Raw genomic sequence first — 23,805 nt, 5'->3', positions numbered from 1 at the left:
AGAAGGCCATAAAGGCCATGGGTAATGAAGACATAAATCTACAACATAAGGTAGATAACTTCTTGTTTGCGTACAGGAATGCAACACATGTGGTTACAAACCAAACTCCCGCCATGATGTTTTTCAATAGAAGACTAAGATGCCGGCTGGATTTGATCAAGCCAAACATCAGAAGGGACGTAGAGAACCGACAATTTCAAGGCATGAATGAAAGGCCAACTAGAACCTTCCAGATAGGTCAACAAGTTTTGGCCCGGGACTACCGTACCGAGAAATGGCAGCCTGGAACTATTTGCACATGACTAGGACCGCTGATGTATACCGTGGACATTGGAGAAAGCATAATAAGGCACCATGCTGACCAAATCATAGAGTCATCCGAAAAGGGACAACCTACACCACAACTCTATACGCCTAATGATGAAGCAGAGATACCCATAGTATCTACCTCCGATCCGGTGATACTGGAACCAGATGAACCCGACACTGGCATTCAAGCCGAATCGACCTTGCCAAAAGAACCTACTACACCACCGAAAACTACTACACCACCGAGGCGTTATCTGGACCGAGTCAGGAAGCCTCCAGAGAGACTGACTTATAATTGATTAACTGCAGCAAATGTGTAGATTATTGTTCTTGTAAACATGTTAATTAATGATTACTTAAAATGTTATGTACTAATTATCTAAAAGGGGAGGAATTGTAGTGTATGTACCTTTAAGAGCCCCTGTGTAGTTTAATACTGGTAGTGACCACTCGGGTATATAAGCCTGTATAGCATCTTGTATCTTTTAGCTCACCTCCAGACTTTGTTCAGTAAACACCTGTTAAACCAACTCCTGCATTCCGTGTCTCCATTATCACACGGATACAACAATTTTCAGCTTCACTTCCCCTCTCAACTTACTGTATTTGGTCTGGTTCTCCCCTGAAGAATTCACCTGATATTCATCATGCACCCTCTTTTTTTGTTTCATCATCTTCTCTATCTCCCTCGTCATCCAAGGAGCCCTTGCTTTGGTTCCCTTACCCTTCCCTCTTGTTGGAATGTACCTAGCCTGTACTTGGAACATCTCCTCCTTAAAGATCACCCATTGTTCCGTTACACTTTTTCCTGTCAGTCTTTGGTTCCATTTTACCCTGTGATGCGCCATCAATAACTCCAGAAGACTAAGGCCTAGAAATTCATTGTAGCCACTTTTGGGGCGGTAAAGTCGGGCGGCCGCTAAAGTTTGCGCCCGCCGCCAAATCGAGGCCACTTCTCCGATATTCATTAGCTTCGCCCTAAGAGTTTGCTCGAGCGCTAAAACTGGCGCTGGATGCCTCTCTTTAGGCGCTAAGCCGGAGGTGCTGAGCGAAAGTGCTGAGGCCGGGCGCAGCGCAGGTGCGGCCATCTCGTGATTGACAGCAGACACCCTGGCGCCGGTCAGCTCTTAAGGGGGAAGGGTCGACTTGGTCTGCTGCCACGCCCTGGATAGTGGAGCCCTGCAGCTAGGCCTGAACACTGCTGCTGGACCCAAATAGCGCCTGAAGCCATGCAGAAGGCCCGTGAACGAGCGCAGCGCTTCTCAGAGCGTGATCTGAGTGTGCTGGTTGGTGGTGTGGAGAAGAGGCGCCATCTTTTGTACCCGGACAATGGCAGGAAGGCGCCGGTCCGCGTCTACCGGAGAGCCTGGAGGCATGTCGCCAGCAAGGTGTCAGCCAACAGCGAGGTCCCCAGGACCGGTGTCCAATGCCGCAAAAAGTTTAATGACCTCACTCGGATTGTCAGGGTGAGTACCCTTTCCAGTGTCCTCCTCATCCTTGCATGTGCACCTCACATTATGGGCAAAGGGACCTGAAAGCCCTAATGGCCAGCCCTCATCCAGCAGCTATGGGACAGGCATGAACATCAATTGCACATTCTGCACTTAACACACTGGCCAAGCTATTCCACCATGGGAGGCAGTGCACACAAGATCAGGGCTACACACTGGCCAGGCTATTCCACCATGGGAGGCAGTGCACACAAGATCAGGGCGACACACTGGCCAGGCTATTCCACCATGGGAGGCAGTGCACACAAGATCAGGGCGACACACTGGCCAGGCTATTCCACCATGGGAGGCAGTGCACACAAGATCAGGGCGACACACTGGCCAGGCTATTCCACCATGGGAGGCAGTGCACACAAGATCAGGGCTACACACTGTACTTAGAGGCCGTCCTTTCTCTTGCAGGCCAAGCTGGCCAATAATAGGAAGAGCCGGACTGCGACCGGGGGAGGCCGACCCCAGATCCAGCCGCTCACCGAGCTGCAACATCGCGTGGAGCGCATCATGGGTGGCCGGGTGATTGGCCCCATTGCATGTGGAGATGCCGACCCTGTTCTGGGCACCAGTGGTAAGGACATCAATGTTTGGACCTCTCTCGTCCCACTTGCGCATCAGATCTACATCCTTTGCCACTGTCCGACCAATGCGCTGAATGCCACCACTCATGCATCCCTCGCTGATGCCCTCTCCTCACTCTAAAGCTACTCTTGTGCCTTCCTGCTTTCAGATGGTGAGGAGGAGGTCCCTGAAGTTGCCAGTGACAGCCCCTCAGAAGAGGAGGAGGAGGAGGAGCAAGAGGAAGGCGGCCCATCAGGGGAACCCTCAGCCGTGGCAACCCATGCGAATGTAGGGGACACGTCTTCCCTGGAGGGGAGCGTGGCGGAAGTGTCGGAATGGAGGGGAGCTCTGTGGGACCTGCGGCCTGCAGAAACGTGGGAGGGGGGTGCCAGCTCGGCGGCCTTCTCCCCAGAGGGGGGAAGGGTCGGAGGGGAGTCCAATTGCTGGGCCCAGCGGCGTCCAGCAACGCAGGAAGGGTCGGCCAGCTCGGCGGCCTTCTCCCCAGAGGGAGAGTCCGGCCTCCAGTCCGGAGATGGTCTTCGCCGAGGAGATGGAACGCCTCGAGGATTTGTCCGCGGACTCGGAGCGCCGGCACACGGAGCTCATGGGGGTAGTGGCACGGTTGCCTGAGGCCATCGAGCCCCTCTCTCGGAGTGTCACCGATGTCGGGGCCTCACAGGCCATCAGTTTGGCAGAATTCGGGGCAGAGCAGGCAGTGAGTCGGGCGGCATTCGGGGCAGCTCAGGCAGCGAGTGGGCAGCTGATCAGTAGTGCCGTGCAGTCTCTGGGTGCTCTGATGAGGTCACTGAACAGGTCAACACGGGCACTCACTGCTGCCACACTCGCTGTGTTAGCCAGGCATCGCCAGGGCACCCGGTGCGCTGCAGCAGCACAGCGGTCTGTCCCTCGGCAGATTGGTGCGCATGCTGCAGTGCTGGCCCGGGCGAGTGCCAGTGTCTCAGGCGACCAGCGAGCGCCTGCCATCCGCCAGCTTGCCCCCATTCCTCCAGCCGCCACTGCCACTCCCCCAGTGGAGCTGCCAGGAGCTGCTGCGGCGACTGATGCTGGCCAGCCACAGCTGCAGCATTCAACAGCCGCCCACTCGACGGCCAGACCTCGACTAGGCTGACCCCCAAGGGCATCTGCCGTCACGACATGTGCCCCTCTGGAGCCTGCCCCCAGCCTTGCAGCAGCCAATGGCCTTACTTTGAGGAGGAGCAGCAGGGCGGGCAGGGGCCACACAAAGATGGCCAAGGCATCGCCCTAGCGGGCCAAAAAGTCGAATGTGTGGCCAGTTGTGTTTGTTTTTTGGGGCCAAGAATTGGATGTTTGTTTTTTGAGGCCGAGAATTGGATGTTTGTATTTTGAAGGCCGAGGATGTGATGTTTGTTTTTTACGAAGGCCGAGGATGACGGCCATTTTAGAAGAAGGGTCAAACCCGAAACGTCAACTCAAATTTCTCTCCACGGATGTTGCCTGACTTGCTGAGTTTTTCCAGCATTTTCTGTTGTTATTTTGGCCATTTTAGTTGCACTGTTTTGTTAATCCTCTCCAGGTTGTGGGAGCGAGTAATGTGTTTGAGTGTTTTTTGGGGGGTTTCATCTGTTTTTGGTTTTCATGTGGGAAGGGCCCTGAGTTTGTACAATAAAGCATTTTATTTATTAACATTGTCCATGTTTGATCTTTGAAGTGTTTGTTGCCTTAACCGGCTGAGGGCTTGCGGAGTGGCTGCAATCATGTTCTTTCATTGGCACAAGCCATTCCCTGACAGGGGGCCTAGAAGTGACGTTCAATAAGCCGCCGACGGGCGGCCCTTGGACCTTCTGCCTCCCTCCTGGGCTGGTACTCCTCGTCCTCCTCCTCCTCATGCTCCTCCTGCTCCTCCTCCTGAGGTGGGGGTCCAATGTGAGGTGGCAGTGCCTGTGTCCTGCGGATAGCCAGGTTGTGCAGCATGCAGCAAACGACGACGAATTGGGAGACTCGCTCCTGCGAATACTGGAGGGCTCCCCCGGAGTGATCAAGACAGCGGAACCGTTGCTTGAGGACGCCGATTGTTTGTTCTATGATGTTCCTAGTCGCTTGATGGCTCTCGTTGTATGTCTCTTCAGCAGGGGTCGTGGGCGCGCGGAGCAGGGTCATGAGCCAGGTACACAAAGGATAGCCTTTGTCTCCGATAAGCCATCCTCTTGGGTGAGGCTGTGCCTGGAACATGTCAGCCACAGTTGTCTGTCGCAGGATAAAGGCATCGTGGTTGCTGCCTGGAAAGCGGGCATTGACAGCTAGGATGCGCTGCCTGTGGTCACACACCAGCTGTACGTTGAGGGAATGGTAGCCCTTCCGGTTGCGGTAATCCTCGGCATGCTCCAGAGGTGCCCGCAAAGCCACATGCGTGCAGTCAATGGCGCCCTGCACCATGGGGAAGCCCGCTATTCTTGCAAATCCCACTGCACGCTGCTGCTGCTTGTCCAGGGTCATGGGGAAGGAGATGAATTGATGTCTCCTTCTGAAAAGGGCTTCGGTCACCTGGCGGATGCAGCAATGCACGGCGAACTGGGAGATGTTAGCGATGTCCCCAGCAGCGGATTGGAAGGAGCCGGTGGCATAGACGTTGAGAGACACCGTCACCTTCACTGCCACCGACAGAGACGTCCTGCACATCAGCTGTGGCTGCAGATCTCTCTGAAGCAGCTGGCAGATGTCTGCAACCACCTCCCTTCTGAATCGCAGCCTCCTTACACACATCGCGGCAGACATGGTCAGATAGGAGGACTGCTGGCGGTATACCCTGGGTGGGTAAGGCCTCAGTTGGCGACGCCTGTTGCCCCCTCTGCGTCGAGCCAGGGCTGCCACTCTCTCACGGCGTCTGTAAGCCGTTCTGGCGTAAGGCTGAAAGTCAGCGTTGGCACCCAATGCAGCCCCCATTATATGCTGGCAAACACTGAGCTCTCAATGAAGGCAAAGATAATTGCTAAGCTCTGGCCTGAGCCAAAAATACCTGTCCTAGTGTTGGTCCAAACCAGTAAGCTCTCCTCCTTGGTCTCTCTCCAAAAAACCGTTGCACAAGAGTGAATGCTGCAAAATGGCTGGCCTTTATAGTGCAGGGTAAGTGCCCTTTAATTAGCGCTCCCCGCGGCCCGCCTCGGCTGTGTACCGTTCCACTTCACAGTCGTTAGGGCCGCCCGGCGCACAATGGCCCGGCGCGAGTGAAGTTCCGGTTCGGGGCGCACAAAGGGCGTTGCACTAGTAAATGACGTCATGATCTGCGCGCGCAGCAGGGCGCGCGCTAAGACTTTGCGCTGGCGCTAAATGTGTACTGAAGTTGGGGCGAGGCGCAGATTGCGCTGCGCCCGGGCGCTAAGCGCCTAGTGCTCGAGATCTACTCCTCCTAAGGCGCTAACGGCTGGCGCGCCCAACTGAATTTCTAGGCCTAAGAGTTAAACTTATAACAAGTAGGCTTTTATTAACAAAAGAATACGAGCATGTCTCTGCTGGTAGACTGATCCTTAAAGCCAGGGGGACTGGAGGTCAATCACCTTTATACCTGGGCTTAGGGGTGGAGCCAGGGGCGGAGCCAGCCGAGGCATGCCCAGACATGTTCTGTACAGGCAGATTAGTGGTTTACCACACCCTGGCTAGATCCTTTCGTATCCCATTGAAGTTAGCCCTATTCCAGTTTAGAAGTTCCACTCTAGATTGTTCCTTGCTCCTCACCATTGCTAATCTAAATCTTATGATACGATGATCACTCGTACCCAAGTGTTCTCCCACAGACACTTGGTCGACCTGGCACACCTCATTCCCCAGCACCAGATCCAGCAATGCCTCCTTCCTAGTTGGGCCAAGAACATACTGGTCAAGGAAATTCTCCGGAACACATTTCAGAAATTCCTCCCCCTCCTTTCCCTTTACCCTAGCATTATCCCAATCGATATTTGGGTAACTAAGGTCCACCAATATCACCACACTTTAGCTCTTGCATATCTCTGTGATTTCCCTGCAGATTTGCTCCTCTACCTCCCTCTCACTATTTGGAGGCCGATAGAATACCCCCAATAGCGTGATCATACCCTTTTTGCTCCTCAACTCTAACCAAATGGATTCTGTCCTTGTCCCCTCAAGAACATCCTCCCTTTCCAACACTACAATGTCTTCCTTAATCAGCACTGCCACCCCACCTCCCTTTTTTCCTTTCCTATCCTTTCTGAACACCTTGTACCCTTGAATATTAAGTGCTCAGTCCTCACTGTTTTTAAGCCACATTTCCGTTATTGCCACAACATCATATTGCCACACAGCTAATTGTGCTTGTAGCTCACCAGTCTTATTCACCACACTTTGTGCGTTTATGTACATGCATTCTAAACACATTTTTGAATTTTTCATAGTCTTTCTTAGTCTGCTCCTATCTAATATGGTACTATCCAACACACTCGCTCTTTTGTGCACCTTATTCCTCTTTTCTGCTCTATATGCTGGTGCCCATCCCCCAGCCAAGCTACTTTAAACCCTCCCCAACAGCACGAGCTCTGTTGAGGTGTAACCCGTCCAGCTTGTAGAGGTCCCACATTCCCCAGAAATAGTCCCAATGTCTCAGGAATCTAAAGCTCTCCCTCCTGAACCATCTCTCCAGCCACACATTCATCTGTTCAATCCTCCTATTCCTGTACTCACTAACACGTGGCACCGGGAATAATCCAGAGATTACTACCTTTGAGGTTCTGCTTTTTAATCTCTTTCCTAGCTGCCTATAGTCTGGCTACAGGACCTCATCCCTCTTTCTGCCTATGTCGTTGGTACCGATATGGACAACGATCTCTGGCTGTTCACCCTCCTTCCTCAGAGTGTCCTGCAGCCGCTCAGTGACATCCCTGACCCTGGCACCAGGGAGGCAACATACCATCTTGGAGTTACATCTGCGTCCACAGAAACACCTATCTGTTCCCCTAACCAATGAGTCCCCTATCAATATTGCTCTTTCACTCTTCTTCCTCCCTCCCTGTGCAGCTGAGCCACCCGTGGTGCTGTGGCCTTGGCTCTGGCTGCTCGCCCCAGAGGAACCATCACCCCCACCAGTTTCCAGAGCCGTGAACCGGTTAGCGAGCGAGATGCACACTGGGGATTCCTGCCCTACCTGCCTGGTCCTCCTTCTCTGTCTGGCACTCACCCATTCCCTGTCTGCCTGCATATTCTGAGGCTGCGGAGTGACCACTTCTAGAAAAGTGCTTTCCAAGTATTTCTCAGCCTCGCGGATGCACTGTAGTGACTCCAGCTGCCGCTCAGGCTCCGAAAAATGGAGTTCGAGTTGCTGCAGTTGGCGACACTTCCTGCACATGTGGTCATCTAGGCCGCAAGAAGCGTCCGGGATTTCCCACATGGCACAGGATGTGAAAATCCCGGGACTGAGCTGCCCTGCCATGCCTCTATTTACCAGACTATGGAGGTCATTTAACAGAAATAAACTTAACAAGAAATGCTCAAAACAGAACAATAAAAAACTTACCACAAATCCTCAGCCGATACTCCCTTGTGCCGGTGACACCTTTGACCTCTGACATCACTCCTTCGTTGTGTCACTTGCCGACTGTCTCCCTCGCAGGTAGTCTGCTCGCTCAGACTGAGTGTGTTTCTGCTGATCTTAATAACCCCTATACCTGGGCTGGAGATTAATATTCTGTATAAATAGTGAATAAAGCAGCTTTGTTTCAAACACAGTGTATTGAATATTTGATTTCTCCATGATCAGAGGAGACTTATTGATGTTCTGTTACAGACTGTTCCATTTTTGGGCTTTTCTGCTCTTGATTATATCACTTCTCACCTAGTTCACCTTTTGCCACATCTAACCCCAAGCTGGTTCCGTTTGACTACATGGCTTGTGGGTGTCATAGACTGAAATACAGTGTCTCACTTTATACTCATCTGAAATTCCTTTCAACCAACCCTTGAAAGAACTCTCTTGCTTCAGATTTGAAATCAGTTATTGTGTGCATGTTTTAACACTTCTTGGATGTGGTTAGTCCAACTCCTCCACAGGTACTGCATGTGACAGCCTTTGGAATGTTCTGATCTTTGTCATTGTCTTTGCTGATTGTGATGGTGTCCTTGATTTAATCTCCTGGAGCTAACACACCGTGCACTATTTCCTGCATCGAGATCATTGTTTCAAATACTGAGCTTGAGCACAGAGCTTGGAGACAGAGCCGGGAGATTCACAAACACAGTGATTCACAAGCAGAGTGGGCGCAGGAATTGGTGGAGAGGAAGAAGGTGGTGGAGATGTCTGAGTGAAAAGGAGGAGTGGAGCCACAGAACCCAAGTTAATAGGCACGAGAGCGGAGCTGTGCGACAGCGAGAGGAGCGTCCGCAGATAAAGACAGGCCCAAGAGCCCAGAGGGAGCACCAGTGTCAGGGAGCGAGGTAAGTGACCTCAGCACAAGGGAAGGAGCACATTGGGGAGGGGTTGTTTTAAGTCTTGATTTTATTTCTGTTAAGTTACTTAAAAAAAAGAAGTTAGGTAATAGTCGAATAATTAAACCACGGTGGCATAGTGGTTAGCACTGTTGCCTCACAGCGCCAGGGACCCGGGTTCGAATCCAGCCTCGGGTGACTGTCTGTGTGGAGTTTGCACATTCTCCCCGTGTTTGCGTGGGTTTACTCCGGGTGCTCCGGTTTCCTCCCACAGTCCAAAGATGTGCAGGTTAGGTTGATTGGCTATGATAAATTGACCCTTAGTGCAAGGGGGATTAAATACGTGGGGTTACAGGGATAGGGTGGGATATGTGTTGGTGTAGGGGTTACGGGGATCGGGTAGGATATGTGTCGGTGCAGGCTTGATGGGCCGAAATGGCCTCTATCTGCACTGTAGGGTTTCTGTGATTCTGTGATTTCTACAAGGCACAAGTCAGGAGTGTGATGGAATACTCTCCACTTGCCTGGATGAGTGCAGCTCCAACAACACTCAAGAAGCTCGACACCATCCAGGACAAAGCAGCCCGCTTGATTGGCACCCCATCCACCACCTTAAACATTCACTCCCTCCACCACCGGCGTACGCGTACTGTGGCTGCAGTGTGTACCATCTACAAAATGCACTGCAGCAACTCGCCAAAACTTCTTCGGCAGCACCTCCCAAACCCGCGACCTCTTCCACCTAGAAGGACAAGGGCAGCAGGCGCCTGGGAACACCACCACCTCCAAGTTCCCCTCCAAGTCACACACCATCCTGACTTAAAAGTATATCGCTGATCCTTCATCGTCGCTGGGTCAAAATCCTGGAACTCCCTCCCTAACAGCACTGTGGGAGTACCTTCACCACACGGACTGCAGCAGTTCAAGAAGGTGGCTCACCACCACCTTCTCAAGGACAATTAGGGATGGGCAATAAATGCTGGCCTTGCCAGCGACACCCACATCCCATGAATGAATTAAAAAATTGTGGGAACTTGAGGACACTTCTCGTGTCCTGGACAACCACATGTGCAGGAGGTGTCATCAGCTGGAGGAGCTCGAGCTCCAGGTTTCAGAGCTTGAGCAGCAGCTGGTGTCACTGCGGCGCATCCACGAGGCTGAGAGCTACATGGATAGCACATTTCAGGAGGTGGTCACCCCGCAGCTAATGAGTGCGCAGGCAGAGAGGGAATGGGTGACTGCCAGACAGAAGAGGAGGACCAGGCAGGTAGTGCAGGAGTCCCCGGAGTGCATCTCGCTCTCCAACCAGTATTCTGTGCTGAGTACTGGTGAGGGTGATGGTTCCTCTGTGGAATACAGCCAGAACCAAGGCCATGGCACCACGGGTGGCTCAGCTGCACAGGGGTGGAGGAGGAAGACAGGGAAAGCAATAGTGGTCGGGGATTCAATAGTTAGGGGAGCAGACAGGCGTTTCTGCTGCTGCAGACCTGACTCCAGGATGGTATGTTGCCTCCCTGGTGCCAGGGTTAAAGATGTCACTGAGCGGCTGCAGGACACTTTGAGGGGGGAGGGTGAACAGCCAGAGGTCATTGTCCATATCGGTACCAACAACGTAGGTGGAAAGAGGGATGAGGTCCAGCAGACAGATTTTAGGGAGCTCGGAAAGAGATTACAAAGCAGGACCTCTGGATTACTCCCGGTGCCACGCGTGAGTGAGTATAGAAATAGGAGGATAGAGCAGATGAATGTGTGGCTGGAGTGATGGTGCAGGAGGGAGGGCTTCAGATTCCTGGGGAGTTGTGGCCCGTTCTGGGGGAGGTGGGAGCTGTACAGGCCGGACGGGTTGCACCTCAACAGAGCCGGTACCAATATCCTCACGGGGAGGTTTGCTAGTGCAGTTGGGGAGGGTTTAAACTAAGTTGGCAGGGGGATGGGCACCAGGTTGTAACATTAGAAAGGGGAAATAAAGTGCTCAAAGGATTGGGAGAGGCAGAGAGCACTAAAGTAAGAAATAGTAATGTATTAGGTGGGGTCAAACTAAGAGAGAATACAGGCTGGTCTAAGATGGGTTTACAGTGTATGTGTGTGAACACGCGAAGTGTAGTAAACAAGGTAAGTGAGCTGCAGGTGCAAATAGTCACATGGGAATATGATGCTGTGGCAGTAACTGAGACCTGGCTCAAAAAAGGTTAGGATTTGGTATTAAATATTCCTGGTTATAAGGCATTCAGGAAAGGGGGAGAGTGAACAGCCAGTTGTCGTGGTGCATATAGGTACCAACGATATAGGTAAAAGTTGGGATGAGGTTCTAAAAGCTGAATATAGGGAGTTAGGAGGTAAATTAAAAAATAGGACCTCAAAGGTAGTAATCTCAGGATTGCTACCAGTGCCACGTAGAAATACAAGGATATTTCAGATTAATATGTGGCTAGAGAAATGGTGCAAGGGGGAGGGATTCAAATTCCTGGGACACTGGAACCGTTTCTGGGGAAGGTGGGACAAGTACAAACTGGACGGTTTTCACCTGGGCGGGACCGGGACCGATGTCCTAGGGGGAGGGTTTAAACTAAAGTGGCAGGGGGTTGGGAACCTGTGCAGAGAGACAAAGGAAAGGGAAGCAAGGATAGAAAGAAAAGACAGGAAAGAGAAAAGCAGAAGTGGAAGGCAGAGAAATCAAGGGTGTAATTCAAACAGGGCTACAGTAAATAATAATTCTAAAAGGACTAAGAGTGTTAAAAAAAACAAGCCTGAAGGCTTTGTGTTTAATGCGAGGAGCATTCGTAATAAGGTGGATGAATTATCAGTGCAAATAGATGTAAATGGATATGATATAATTGGGATTACGGAGACATGGCTCCAGGGTGACCAAGGCTGGGAATTCAACATCCAGGGGTATTCAATATTCAGGAAGGACAGGCAAAAAGCAGAAGGAGGTGGGGTAGCATTGCTGGTTAATGAGGAGTTTAACACAATAGTAAGGAAGGATATTAGCTCTGATGATGTGGAATCTGTATGGGTAGAGCTGAGAAAAATCATGGGGCAGAAAACGTTAGTGGGAGTGGTATACAGACCCCCAAACAGTAATGCTACAGTTGGGGATGGCATTGAACGGGAAATTAGAGATGCATGCAATAAGGACACAGCAGTTATCATGGGTGACTTTAATCTACATATAGGTTGGGCTAACCAAATTAGTAACAATACTGTGGAGGAGGAATGGAGGAGGAATTCCTAGAGTGTATATGGGATGGTTTCCTGGACCAATATGTCAAGGACCCAACTAGAGATCAGGCCATCTTAGACTGGGTATTATGTAATGAGAAAGGATTAATTAGCAATCTTGTTGTGCGAGGCCCCTTGGGGAGGAGCGATCATAATATGATAGAATTCATCATTAAGATGGAGAGTGAAGTAGTTGACTCAGAGACTAGGGTCCTGAATTTAAATAAAGGAAACAACGATGGCATGAGGCGCGATTTGGCTAGGGTGGATTGGGGAGCGTTACTTAAAGGGTTGACGATGGATAGGCAATGGCAAACATTTAAAGATCGCATGGATGAACTGTAGAATTTGTTCATCCCTGTTTGGCATAAAAATAAAACAAAAAAGGTGACTCAACCGTGGCTAACAAGGGAAATTAGGGATAGCATAAGATCCAAGGAGAGGACATATAAATTGGCCAGAAAAAGCAGTAAACCTGAGGATTGGGAGTTTAGGATTCAGCAAAGGAGGACAACGGAATTAATTAAGAGGGGGAAAATAGAATATGAGAGTAAGCTTGCAGGTAACATAGAAAATGACTGTAAAAGCTTCTATAGATAGGTGAAGAGAAAAAGATTGGTGAAGTAGAGCGTAGGTCCCTTGCAGTCAGAATCAGGGGAACAAAGAAATGGCAGACCAATTAAATACATACTTTGGTTCTGTCTTCACAAAGGAGGACACAAATAACCTCCCAGAGATGTCAGGGAACATAGGGTCTAATGAAAGGGAGGAATTGAATGAAATCAGTATTTGTAAGGAAATGGTGTTAGGGAAATTGACGGGATTGAAGGCCGATAAACCCCCAGGGCCTGATTATCTGCATCCTCGGGTACTTAAGGAAGTGGCCCTAGAAATAGTAGATGCATTGCTGGTCATCTTCCAAAATTCCATAGACTCTGGAACAGTTCCCAAGGATTGGTGGGTAGCTAATGTTACCCCACTATTTAAAAAAGGTGGTAGAGAGAAAACAGGGAATTATAGACTGGTAAGCCTGACATCGGTAGTGGGGAAAATGCTAGAGTCCATTAGAAAAGATGTAATAGCAGAGCACTTGGAAAACAGTGACAGGATCGGACAAAGTCAACATGGATTTACAAAAGGTAAATCATGCTTGACTAATCTACTGGAATTTTTTGAGGATGTAACTGGTAGAACAGATAAGGGAGAAACAGTGGATGTGGTTTATTTGGACTTTCAGAAGGCTTTCGATAAGGTCCCGCATAAGAGATTAGCATGCAAAGTTAAAGCACATGGGATTAGGGGTTATGTACTGACTTGGACAGAAAACTGATTGGCAGACAGAAAGCAAAGGGTTGGAATAAACAGCTCTTTTTCCGAGTGGCAGGCAGTGACTAGTGGGGTACTGCAGGGATCGGTGCTAGGACCCCAGCTATTCAGAATATATATTAATGATCTAGACGAGGGAACTAGATGTAATATCTCCAAGTTTGCAGACGACACAAAGCTGGGTGGGCGTGTGTGCTGTGAGGAGGATGCAGAGAAATGCCAGTATGATTTGGACCGGTTGCGTGATTGGGCAGATGCATGGCAGATGCAGTATAATGTGGATAAATGCGAGGTTATCCACTTTGGTGGCAAAAACAGGAAGACAGATTATTATTTGAATGGCAATAGATTGGGAAAAGAGGAAGTGCAATGAGACCTGGGTGTCCTTGTGCACCAGTCGCTGAAGGTAAGCATGCAGGTGCAGCAGGCGGTTAAGAATTCAAATGGTATGATGGCCTTCATAGCGAGAGGATTCGAGTACAGGAGCAAGGATGTCTTGCTGCAGTTGTACAGGGCCTTGGTGAGACCACACCTTGAGCACTGTGTGCAGTTTTGGTCGCCTTATCTGAGGAAGGATGTTCTTGCCATGGAGGGAGTGCAGCGAAGATTCACCAGACTGATACCTGGGATGGCAGGAATGATGTATGAAGAGAGATTTGGTCGATTAGGCTTATATTCGCTAGAGTTTAGAAGAATGAGAGGGGATCTCATTGAAACTTATAAAATTCTAACAGGACTAGACAGACTAGATGCAGGAAGGATGTTCCCGATGGTGGGGGAGTCCAGAACCAGGGGTCACAGTCTAACGATAAGGTCTGAGATGAGGAGGAATTTCTTCACCCAGAGAGTGGTGAACCTGTGGAATTCTCTACCACAGAAGGCAGTTGAGGCCAATTTATTAAATATATTCAAGAAGGAGTTAGATATATTTCTTAAGGCTAAAGGGATATAGGGAGAAAGCAGGGACAGGGTACTGAATTTGGATGATCAGCCATGATATCATTAAATGGTGGAACAGGCTCGAGGGGCTGAATGGCCTACTCCTGCTCCTATCTTCTATGTTTCTATATTTCTATGGTAGGGAAGGAAAGATAGGAGGTGGTGTGGCAGTATTGGTCAAGGAGAATGTTACAGTGCTGGAGAGGGAGGATGTCCTGGAGGGGTCAAGGGCAGAATCTATATGGCTAGTGTTAAGAAATAATAGAGGTGCCATTACCCTATTAGGTGTATTCTATAGACCACCAAATAGTGGGAAAGATATGGAGGAGCAAATTTGTAGAGAAATTACAGAAAGGTGCAAGAACTATAGAGTCGTGATAATGGAGGACTTCAACTATCCTAATATAGACTGGGATCGTAATAGTGTGAAGGGCAGAGAAGGTAAAGATTTCTGAAGTGTGTTCAGGAGAAATTTCTTTATCAGTACGTTTCTGGCCCAATGAGGGAGGAGGCATTGCTGGATCTGGTTCTGGGGAATGAGGTCGGTCAAGTGGAGCAAGTGCCAGTAGCTGACCATTTAGGGAATAGTGATCATAATATCATAAGGTTTAGATTAGCTATGGAAAAGGATAGGGAGAAATCTAGAGTAAAAATGTTTAACTGGGGGAAGGCCAGTTTCAATGGGATGAGAATGGATCTGGCCCGGGTAAACTGGAATCAAAGATTAGCAGGCAAAACTGTAATGGTACAATGGGCTGCATTTAAAAAGGAAATAGTTCAGGTACAGTTGCGGTACATTCCCACTAGGGGAAAGGCAGGGCAACTAAAGTCAGGGCTCCTTGGATGACGAAAGAGATAGAGAATATGATGAAGCAGAAAAATAGCACGTTCCAAATACATCTGAGAATCAGGCTAAATATAGAAAGCTTAGAGGAGTAGAGAAAAAGAAAATAAGAGGGGCAAAGAGAGGGTATGAGAATAGAATGGCAGCCAACATAAAAGGTAATCCAAAAGTCTTCTATATGCATATAAATAGTAAACAGGTAGTAAGAGGATGGTTGGGGCCGATTAGGGACCATAAAGGAGACCTATGCATGGAGGCAGAGGGTATGGCTGAGGTATTAAACGAGTACTTTGCATCTTTATTTACCAAGGAAGCGGATCCTGCCATAGACATAGTGAAGGAGGAGGTGGTAGAGATACTGGATTGGATAAAAATTGATAAAGAGGAGGTATTAGAAAGACTGGCTGTACTTAAAGTAGATAAATCACTAGGAGTGGATGGGATGCATCCTAGGATGCTGAGGGAATTGAGGAAGGAAATTGTGGAGGTACTGGCCATAATATTCCAATCCTCCTTGGATACGGGGGTGGTGCCAGAGGACTGGAGAATTGCAAATGTTACAAAAAAGGGTGTAAGGATAAACCCAGCAACTACTGGCCAGTCAGTTTAACTTCAGTAGTGGGGAAGCTTTTAGAAACAGTAATCAGGGACAAAATTAATAGTCACTTGGATAGGTGTGGATTAATTAAGGAAAACCAGCATGGATTTGTTAAAGGCAAATCATGTTTAACCAACTTGATCAAGTGTTTTGGAGAGGTAACAGAGAGGTTGATGAGGGCAATGCGGTTGACGTAGTGTACATAGATTTCCAAAAGACATTTGACAAAGTGCCACATAATAGGCTTGCCAGCAAAGTTGAAACCCATGGAATAAAAGGAACAGTGGCAGCATGGATAGGAAATTGGCTAAGTGACAGGAAACAGAGAGTAGTGGTGAACGGTTGTTTTTCGGACTGGAGGAAGGTATACAGTGGTGTTCTCCAGGGGTCGGTTCTAGGACCACTGCTTTTCTTGATATATATTAATGACTTGGACGTGGGTGTGAGAATATCATTTCGAGAAACAGAAACCAGAAACTGTAAAAGCAGCAGAAAAGTAAAAAGGGCTAACCTGATCTTTAATTGTTAACGAGGCTGGCACCCATGATGTTACCCCTTGCTGATAGAAACAATGTAGCAGAAACTGTTTAGACTTTAGTGATTGCAAACACATTACCGTAATGTTGAGGTGATCATAACACATTACCATGATGTTTACTTAGCTGTAACCCATTCAGTAAAATGTGACTTCTTTATTTCAAACTGCCAGACCAGGAAATCCAATTAAATGTATACATGCACAGCTCATGATTGGTGCAGAATGTACGAGGTGTTAATGCTCTCTCAAAAGCAGGGATAAAAATGTAGCACGCTGTATGAGAAATAGCTTGCTCTGTTGGGTTCGTTAGACTCTTGCAGGAGTCGGTGCTGACATTTCAGAGTAAGACTCCGCGGGTAATAAATCGTTTGAATTCTCCAGTTGTTCGACTCAGTGTTTGCTGAACCAGACTGAGGGTAAAAGAATCCATTCTATCAGGTGTACAGAGCACAATTTCAAAATTTGCAGATGACACAAAACTTGGAAGTTTAGTGAACAGTGAGGAGGAGAGTGATAGACTTCAGGAAGACATAGACAGGCTGGTGAAATGGGTGGACACGTGGTAGATTAAATTTAATGCAGAAAAGTGTGAAGTGATATATTTTAGTGGAAAGAATGAGGAGAGGACATGTAAACTAAATGGTACAATCCTAAAGTGGGTGCACAAACAGAGAGACCTAGGGGTACGTGTGCACAAATCCTTGAAGGTGGCAGGGCAGGTTGAGAAAGCAGTTAAAAAGGCTTACAGGACCCTGGACTTAATAAATAGAGGTATAGAGTACAAAAGTGTGGAACTGATGATGAAACACTGGTTCGGCCCCAACTGGAGTACTGTGTCCAATTCTGGGCACCACACTTCAGGAAGGATGTGAAGGCCTTAGAGAAGGTGCAGAAAAGATTTGCAAGAATTATTCCAGGAATGAGGGACTTCAGTTAGCTTGATAGACTGGAGAAGCTGGAGTTGTTCTCCTGGGAGCAGAGAAGATTGAGAGGAGATTTGATAGAGGTGTTCAAAATCATGAGGGGTCTGGACAGAGTAGATAGAGAGAAACTGCTCCCATTGGTGGAAGGGTCGAGAACTAGAGCTCACAGATTTAACGATAGCAAAATACTGCAGATGCTGGAAATCCGAAATAACAACAGAAAATGCTGGAAAAACTCAGCAGGCCAGGCAACATCCGTGGAGAGAAATTAGAGTCGACGTTTCGGGTCTAACCATTTTTCAAAACTGGAAAGGAAATGAAATAGATCGAAAGGCAGGGCGGGGAGAGAACAAAAGAAGTAAAAGGACATTAAGAGGTATTCAAAACGAGACGAGATGGTGATAGGACTAGTGGAGACAAAAGACGGCTCAGATTAGGTGTGAAATGTTCTGGCAGAATGGGAGACAGCTGCCATGTGGGAGAGAGAAAAAAAAGGAAAGGGGGGGGGGAGGGAAAAACCAAAACAAAGGGGTGGATAAAAAATATAAGTAAAAATGTAATAGGGGCCGAGGTTATGATCTGAAATTGTTGAACTCGATGTTGAGTCCGGAAGGCTGCAAAGTGCCTAATCGGAAGGTGAGGTGCTGTTCCTCAGATTTAAGGTGATTGAAGGTGATTGGCAGAAGAACCAAAGGTGACATGGGGAAAAACTTTTTACGCAGTGAGTGGTTAGGATCGGGAAAGGGTGGTGGAGGCAGATTCAATCATGGCTTTCAAAAGGGAATTGGATGAGTACCTGAAGGACAAAAATTTGCAGGGCTACGAGGGAAGGGCGGGGGAGTGGGACTAGCTGAAGTGCTCTTGCAGAGAGCCGGCACGGGCTCAATGGCCACATTCTGTGCTGGAACCATTGTATGATTCTACGAACACTTTAAACCTTCATAGAATAATTAGCAGGCATTTTTAGACTGGAAACTTAACCCTGCCGTTTCACTTTCAGTCAGGAACAGATCGCAGTTTGACACCAATCTCTGATTTGACAGCACGTTTCCAGCATTCACCGTTGTTCTTCCTGACTCTAAACACAGTTGTAAAGGAGCCTTCTGTTCCGTGCCTAGGAGCTCTGACCCATGGGAGAGAGCGGCTGGGACACATTCCTTACAGGCCTCAAGATTAACCTGCACGGAGACATTGCTGTCAGTGAAGAGAGACGAGAAAGACCAAAGTGCTGTTTGCCCCTCTCAGTGTGGCCCTGAAGGACTGTGTCCAGGCTGTAGGTCTGTTCCTGCCGTACGATCCTCCCCCCAGATTGTCCTTTCTGAGCTCCAGCCAGGTGATGCTAAACACTCAGGTGGGAACGATAAAAATCCACAACAATGTGTTTGAAGCAAAGCTGATTTATTTGACATATATCCAGAAATTTAAACTCCAGCCCAGTTACAGGGGTTATTAACATCAGCAGAAACAAACCCCAACTGTCAGAATGAACACGATTCAGTCCTGGATGTGATTAACAGCAGCAATAACAGCAGAATCCAACCTCTGCAGTCACTTGTGAACTCGCTGGTGTCTCAGCAGGTTAGATGACCGAGTGAATCGCTTCCCACACTGAGAGCAGATGAATGGCCTCTCTCCGGTGTGAATTTGCTGGTGTTTCAGCAGGTTGGATGAACACGTGAATCCCTTCCCACACTCGGAGCAGGTGAAAGGTCTCTCCCCGGTGTGAACTCGCTGGTGTGTCAGAAGGTCGCATGAACACGTGAATCCCTTCCCACACTCAGAGCAGGTGAACGGTCTCACCCCGGTGTGAACTCGCTGGTGTTTCAGCAGATCCTTTTTGCTTTTAAATCTCTTCTCACAGTCAGAACATTTAAAAGGTCTATCATCAGTGTGAACTCGCTGGTGTGTCAGCAGGTGGGATGAATGAGTGAATCCCTTCCCACACTGAGAGCAGGTGAACGGCCTCTCCCCAGTGTGAACTCGCTGGTGTGTCAGCAGGTTGGATGACTGAGTGAATCCCTTACCACACTGAGAGCAGGTGAATGGCCTCTCCCCAGTGTGAACTCGCTGGTGTGTCAGCAGCTGCTGTTTCCTTTTAAATCTCTTCTCACAGTCAGAGCATTTAAAAGGTCTATCATCAGTGTGAACTTGCTGATGCTGCAGCAGGCTGGATGAACACCTGAATCTCTTCCCAAACTGAGAGCAGGTGAACGGTCTCACCCCGGTGTGAACTCGCTGGTGTCTCAGCAGGTGCTGTTTGCTTTTAAATCTCTTCTCACAGTCAGAACATTTAAAAGGTCTATCATCAGTGTGGACAAGCTGGTGTGTCAGCAGGCTGGATGACTGAGTGAATCCCTTCCCACACTCAGAGCAGGTGAAAGGCCTCTCTCCGGTGTGAACTCGCTGGTGTGTCAGAAGGTCGGATGAACACGTGAATCCCTTCCCACACTCAAAGCAGGTGAACGGCCTCTTCCCAGTGTGAACTCGCTGGTGTGACAGCAGATCCTTTTTGCTTTTAAATCTCTTCTCACAGTCAGAACATTTAAAAGGTCTCTTATCAGTGTGAACAAGCTGGTGTGTCAGCAGGCTAGATGACTGAGTGAATCTGTTTCCACACTCAGAGCAGGTGAACGGTCTCTCCCCGGTGTGAACTCGCTGGTGTTTCAGAAGTTCTGATGAACACGTGAATCCCTTCCTACACTCAAAGCAGGTGAACGGCCTCTCCCCAGTGTGAATTCGCTGGTGTGTCAGCAGGTCCTTTTTGCTTTTAAACCTCTTCTCACAGTCAGAACATTTAAAAGGTCTATCAGTGTGAACACGCTGGTGTGTCAGCAGCTGCTGTCTGCTTTTAAATCTCTTCTCACAGTCAGAACATTTAAAAGGTCTCTTATCAGTGTGAACTCGCTGGTGCTGCAGCAGGCTGGATGAACAACTGAATCTCTTCCCACACTCAGAGCAGGTGAACGGCCTCTCCCCGGTGTGACTGCGCCGATGAGTTTCCAGCAGGGATGGGTAACTGAATAGTTTCCCACAGTCCCCACATTTGCACGGTTTCTCCCCGGTGTGACTGCGCTTGTGTCTCGACAGGCCAGAGGATCGGCTGAAGCCTCGTCCACACACAGAACACGTGTACGGTTTCTCCCTGCTCTGAACGGTGCTTTCTGCTTCCATGCTGAAAGGTCCTGATGAATCGAGCGACTGTCAGATCCTGAAGGGATGTTTGGTTTGAGTTTCCCGTCTGCAAATCCTCCCCTTCGAACACCCTGCAAAATGAATTTAAAACAGGAAAAAGGGAGGGTGAGAGAGAACCCACACAAAAAACAAGGCAGGTTGTGAAATTGAGCTGAATGAATCTGGGAATTTGTGGGGCCGGCACCAGAAAAAAGTGACCATGAAAGCTGCCGGATTGTCGTAAAAACCCAACTGGTTCACTAAAGTCCATCAGGGAAGGGAACCCGCCACCCAGTCTGGGCCTACACAAGACTCTGGCCTCTATGGGAGGAGAGAGAGCGAGGTGGGAGGGGGAGGGGTGAAGGAGAGCGATTTTATACATCTGTAACTTGACTAGAACTTAGACAGCACCTCCCAGACACGCGACCTCCACCACCTAGAAGGACAAGGGCAGCAGGTGCATGGGAACACCATCACCTCCCAGTTCCCCTCCAAGTCACACACTATCCTGACTTGGACATATATCGTCGTTCCTACATCGTCGCTGGGTGAAAATCCTGGAACTCCTCACCTAACAGCATTCTGAGAGTACCTTCACCACACGGACTGGAGAGGTTCAAGAAGAAGGCCCAGCATCACCTTCTCAACGGGCAACTGGGGACTAGCAATATCTGCTGGCCTTGATAATGACACCCACATCGAATGAATTAAAAAATCTGTATATATAAAATGGACTGAAAGCCTCTACAGAAATACTTGTTCCTAAAACAATAATCTTTTACACTGTGCGGACAGTGCCTGTTTAGCAACTTAATCTCTCCTAGAATCCACCTCCATTCACAGTCTCACATTGGAAATTGTTGGGTCCCACTGGGCACAGAGGTATTGGGGGTTAAACCCAACAGCTTCTCCCCCCTCTCCACTCCAGCTCAAACTGATGCAACAAGAAAGCCCTACACAGGAGGCCAGGGACCGAGTTCCACATCCACCGCCCACCCTGATGCCAACCGGCTCTGAATTGCTCCCTCTGCTGTATAAATGCAAGTTGTTGTGTTTCTTGCATATGGAGATTACAAACCTGGGACTGTACATGGGAATTCTAACGCTGGGACTGTACATGGAAATTCTAACCCTGGGACTGTACATGGGGCTTCCAACCCTGGGACTGTACAGGGATTTCTAACCCTGGGACTGTACATGGGGATTCCACCTCAGGGACTGTACATGGAGATTCCGACCCTGGGACTGTACAGGGGGATTCCAACCCTGGGACTGTACATGGGGATTCCAACCCTGGGACTGTACATGGGGATTCCAACCCTGGGACTGTACATGGGAATTGCAACCCTGGGACTGTACATGTGGATTCCAGCACTGGGACTGTACACGGGGATTCCAACACTGGGACCGTACATGGGGATTCCAACACTGGGACTGTACATGGGGATTCTAACCCTGGGACTGTACACGGGGATTCTAACACTGGGACTGTACATGGGGATTCCAACGCTGGGACTGTACATGGGGATTCTAACCCTGGGACTGTACATGTGGATTCCAGCACTGGGACTGTACACGGGGATTCCAACACTGGGACCGTACATGGGGATTCCAACACTGGGACTGTACATGGGGATTCTAACCCTGGGACTGTACACGGGGATTCTAACACTGGGACTGTACATGGGGATTCCAACGCTGGGACTGTACATGGGGATTCTAACCCTGGGACTGTACATGGGGATTCCAACCCTGGGACGGTACATGGGGATTCTAACCCTGGGACTGTACATGGGGATTCCAACCCTGGGATTGTACATGGGACTTCCAACCCTGGGTCTGTACATGGGGATTCCAACCCTGGGACTGTACGTGGGAATTCCGACCCTCTGACTGTACATGGGGATTCCTACCATGGGACTGTACATGGGGATTCCAATGTTTGGACTGTACATGGGGTATTCCAGACCTGGGACTGTACATGGGGATTCCAACCCTGGAACTGTACATGAGGTTTCCAACCCTGGAACTGTACATGGGGATTCCAGCCCTGGGACTGTACATGGGGATTCTAACCCTGGGTCTGTACATGGGGATTCTAACCCTGGAACTGTACATGGGGATTCCAACCCTGGGACTGTACATGGGGATTCTAACCCAGGGATTGGACATGGGGATTCCAACCCTGGGACTGTACATGGGGTTTCTAACCGTGGGACTGTACATGGGAATTCCAACCCTGGGACTGTACATGGCGATTCCAAACCTGGGACTGTACATGGGGATCTAACCCTGGGACTGTACATGGGGATCTAACCCTGGGACTGTACATGGGGATTCTAACCCTGGGACAGTCAATGGGGATTCCGCACTGGGCCTGTACATGGGGATTCTAACCCTGGGACTGTACATGGGGATTCTATCCCTGGGACTGTACATGGGGATACCAACCCTGGGAATGTACATGGGGATTCCAACCCTGGGACCTTACATGGGGATTCCAACTCTGGGACTGTACATGGGTATTCCAGCCCTGGGACTGTAGATGGGGATTCTAACCCTGGGATTGTACATGGGGATTCCAACCCTGGGACTGTACATGGGGATTCTAAGCTTGGGACTGTACATGGGGATTCCAACCCTGGGACTGTACGGGGGGGTTTCTAACGCTGGGACTGTACATGGGGATTCCAACCATGGGACTGTACATGGGGATTCCAACCCTGGGACATTACGTGGGGATTCTAACCTTGGGACTGTACATGGGTATTCTAGCCCTGGGACTGTCAAAGGGGATTCCGCACTGGGACTGTACATGGTGATTCCAGCACTGGGACTGTACATGGGGATTCTAACCCTGGGAATGTACATGGGGATTCTAATGCTGGGATTGTACATGGGGATTCTAACCCTGGGACTGTACATGGGGATTCCAACCCTGGAGCTGTACATGGGAAATTCCAACCCTGGGATTGTACATGGGGATTCCAACCCTGGGATTGTACATGGGGATTCTAACCCTGGGACTGTACATGGGGATTCCAACCCTGGGGCTGCACATGGGAATTCCAACCCTGGAACTGTACATGGGGATTCTAACTCTGGGTCTGTACATGGGATTTCCAAGCCTGGGACTGCACATGGGGAAGCCAACCCTGGGACTGTACTTGGGGATTCCAACTCTGGGACTGTACATGGGGATTCCAACCCTGGGACTGTACATGGGGATTCTAACCCTGGGACTGTACATGGGGTTTCCAACCCTGGAACTGTACATGCGGATTCAAACCCTGTGTCTGTACTTGGGAATTCCGACCCAAGGACTGTACATGGGGATTCCAACCCTGGGACTGTACATGGGGATTCCAGCCCTGGGACTGTACATGGGGATACCAACACTGGGACTGTACATGGGGATCCTAACCCTGGGACAGCACATGGGGATTCCGCACTGGGACTGT

At 49.3% G+C, this 23,805-nt stretch overlaps 1 protein-coding gene across 2 annotated transcripts in view; it reads right to left on the bottom strand.

Moving 5' to 3' along the window:
• Positions 1 to 23,805, bottom strand: part of LOC147119832 (uncharacterized) — a 430,344-nt gene that overhangs the window by 22,728 nt on the left and 383,811 nt on the right. Inside the window, exon 3 of one of the 2 annotated variants that reach the window (XM_085985279.1) lies at positions 18,726 to 20,436. In XM_085985279.1, coding sequence (XP_085841405.1) covers positions 18,726 to 20,344 — 1,619 coding nt within the window. In that variant the 5' untranslated portion in view covers positions 20,345 to 20,436. Of the gene's footprint in view, positions 1 to 18,337; positions 20,437 to 23,805 lie in introns of those variants that run through there. The other variant, XM_085985278.1, reaches the window with a different exon arrangement.

Source organism: Somniosus microcephalus, chromosome 4 (assembly GCF_052327205.1).
Source record: "Somniosus microcephalus isolate GS21.2 chromosome 4, FLI_Smic_1.0, whole genome shotgun sequence".
NCBI lineage: Eukaryota > Metazoa > Chordata > Chondrichthyes > Squaliformes > Somniosidae > Somniosus > Somniosus microcephalus.
The sequence above is the reverse complement of the archived record's forward strand: the minus strand, read 5'-3'. Positions and strand labels throughout refer to the sequence as shown.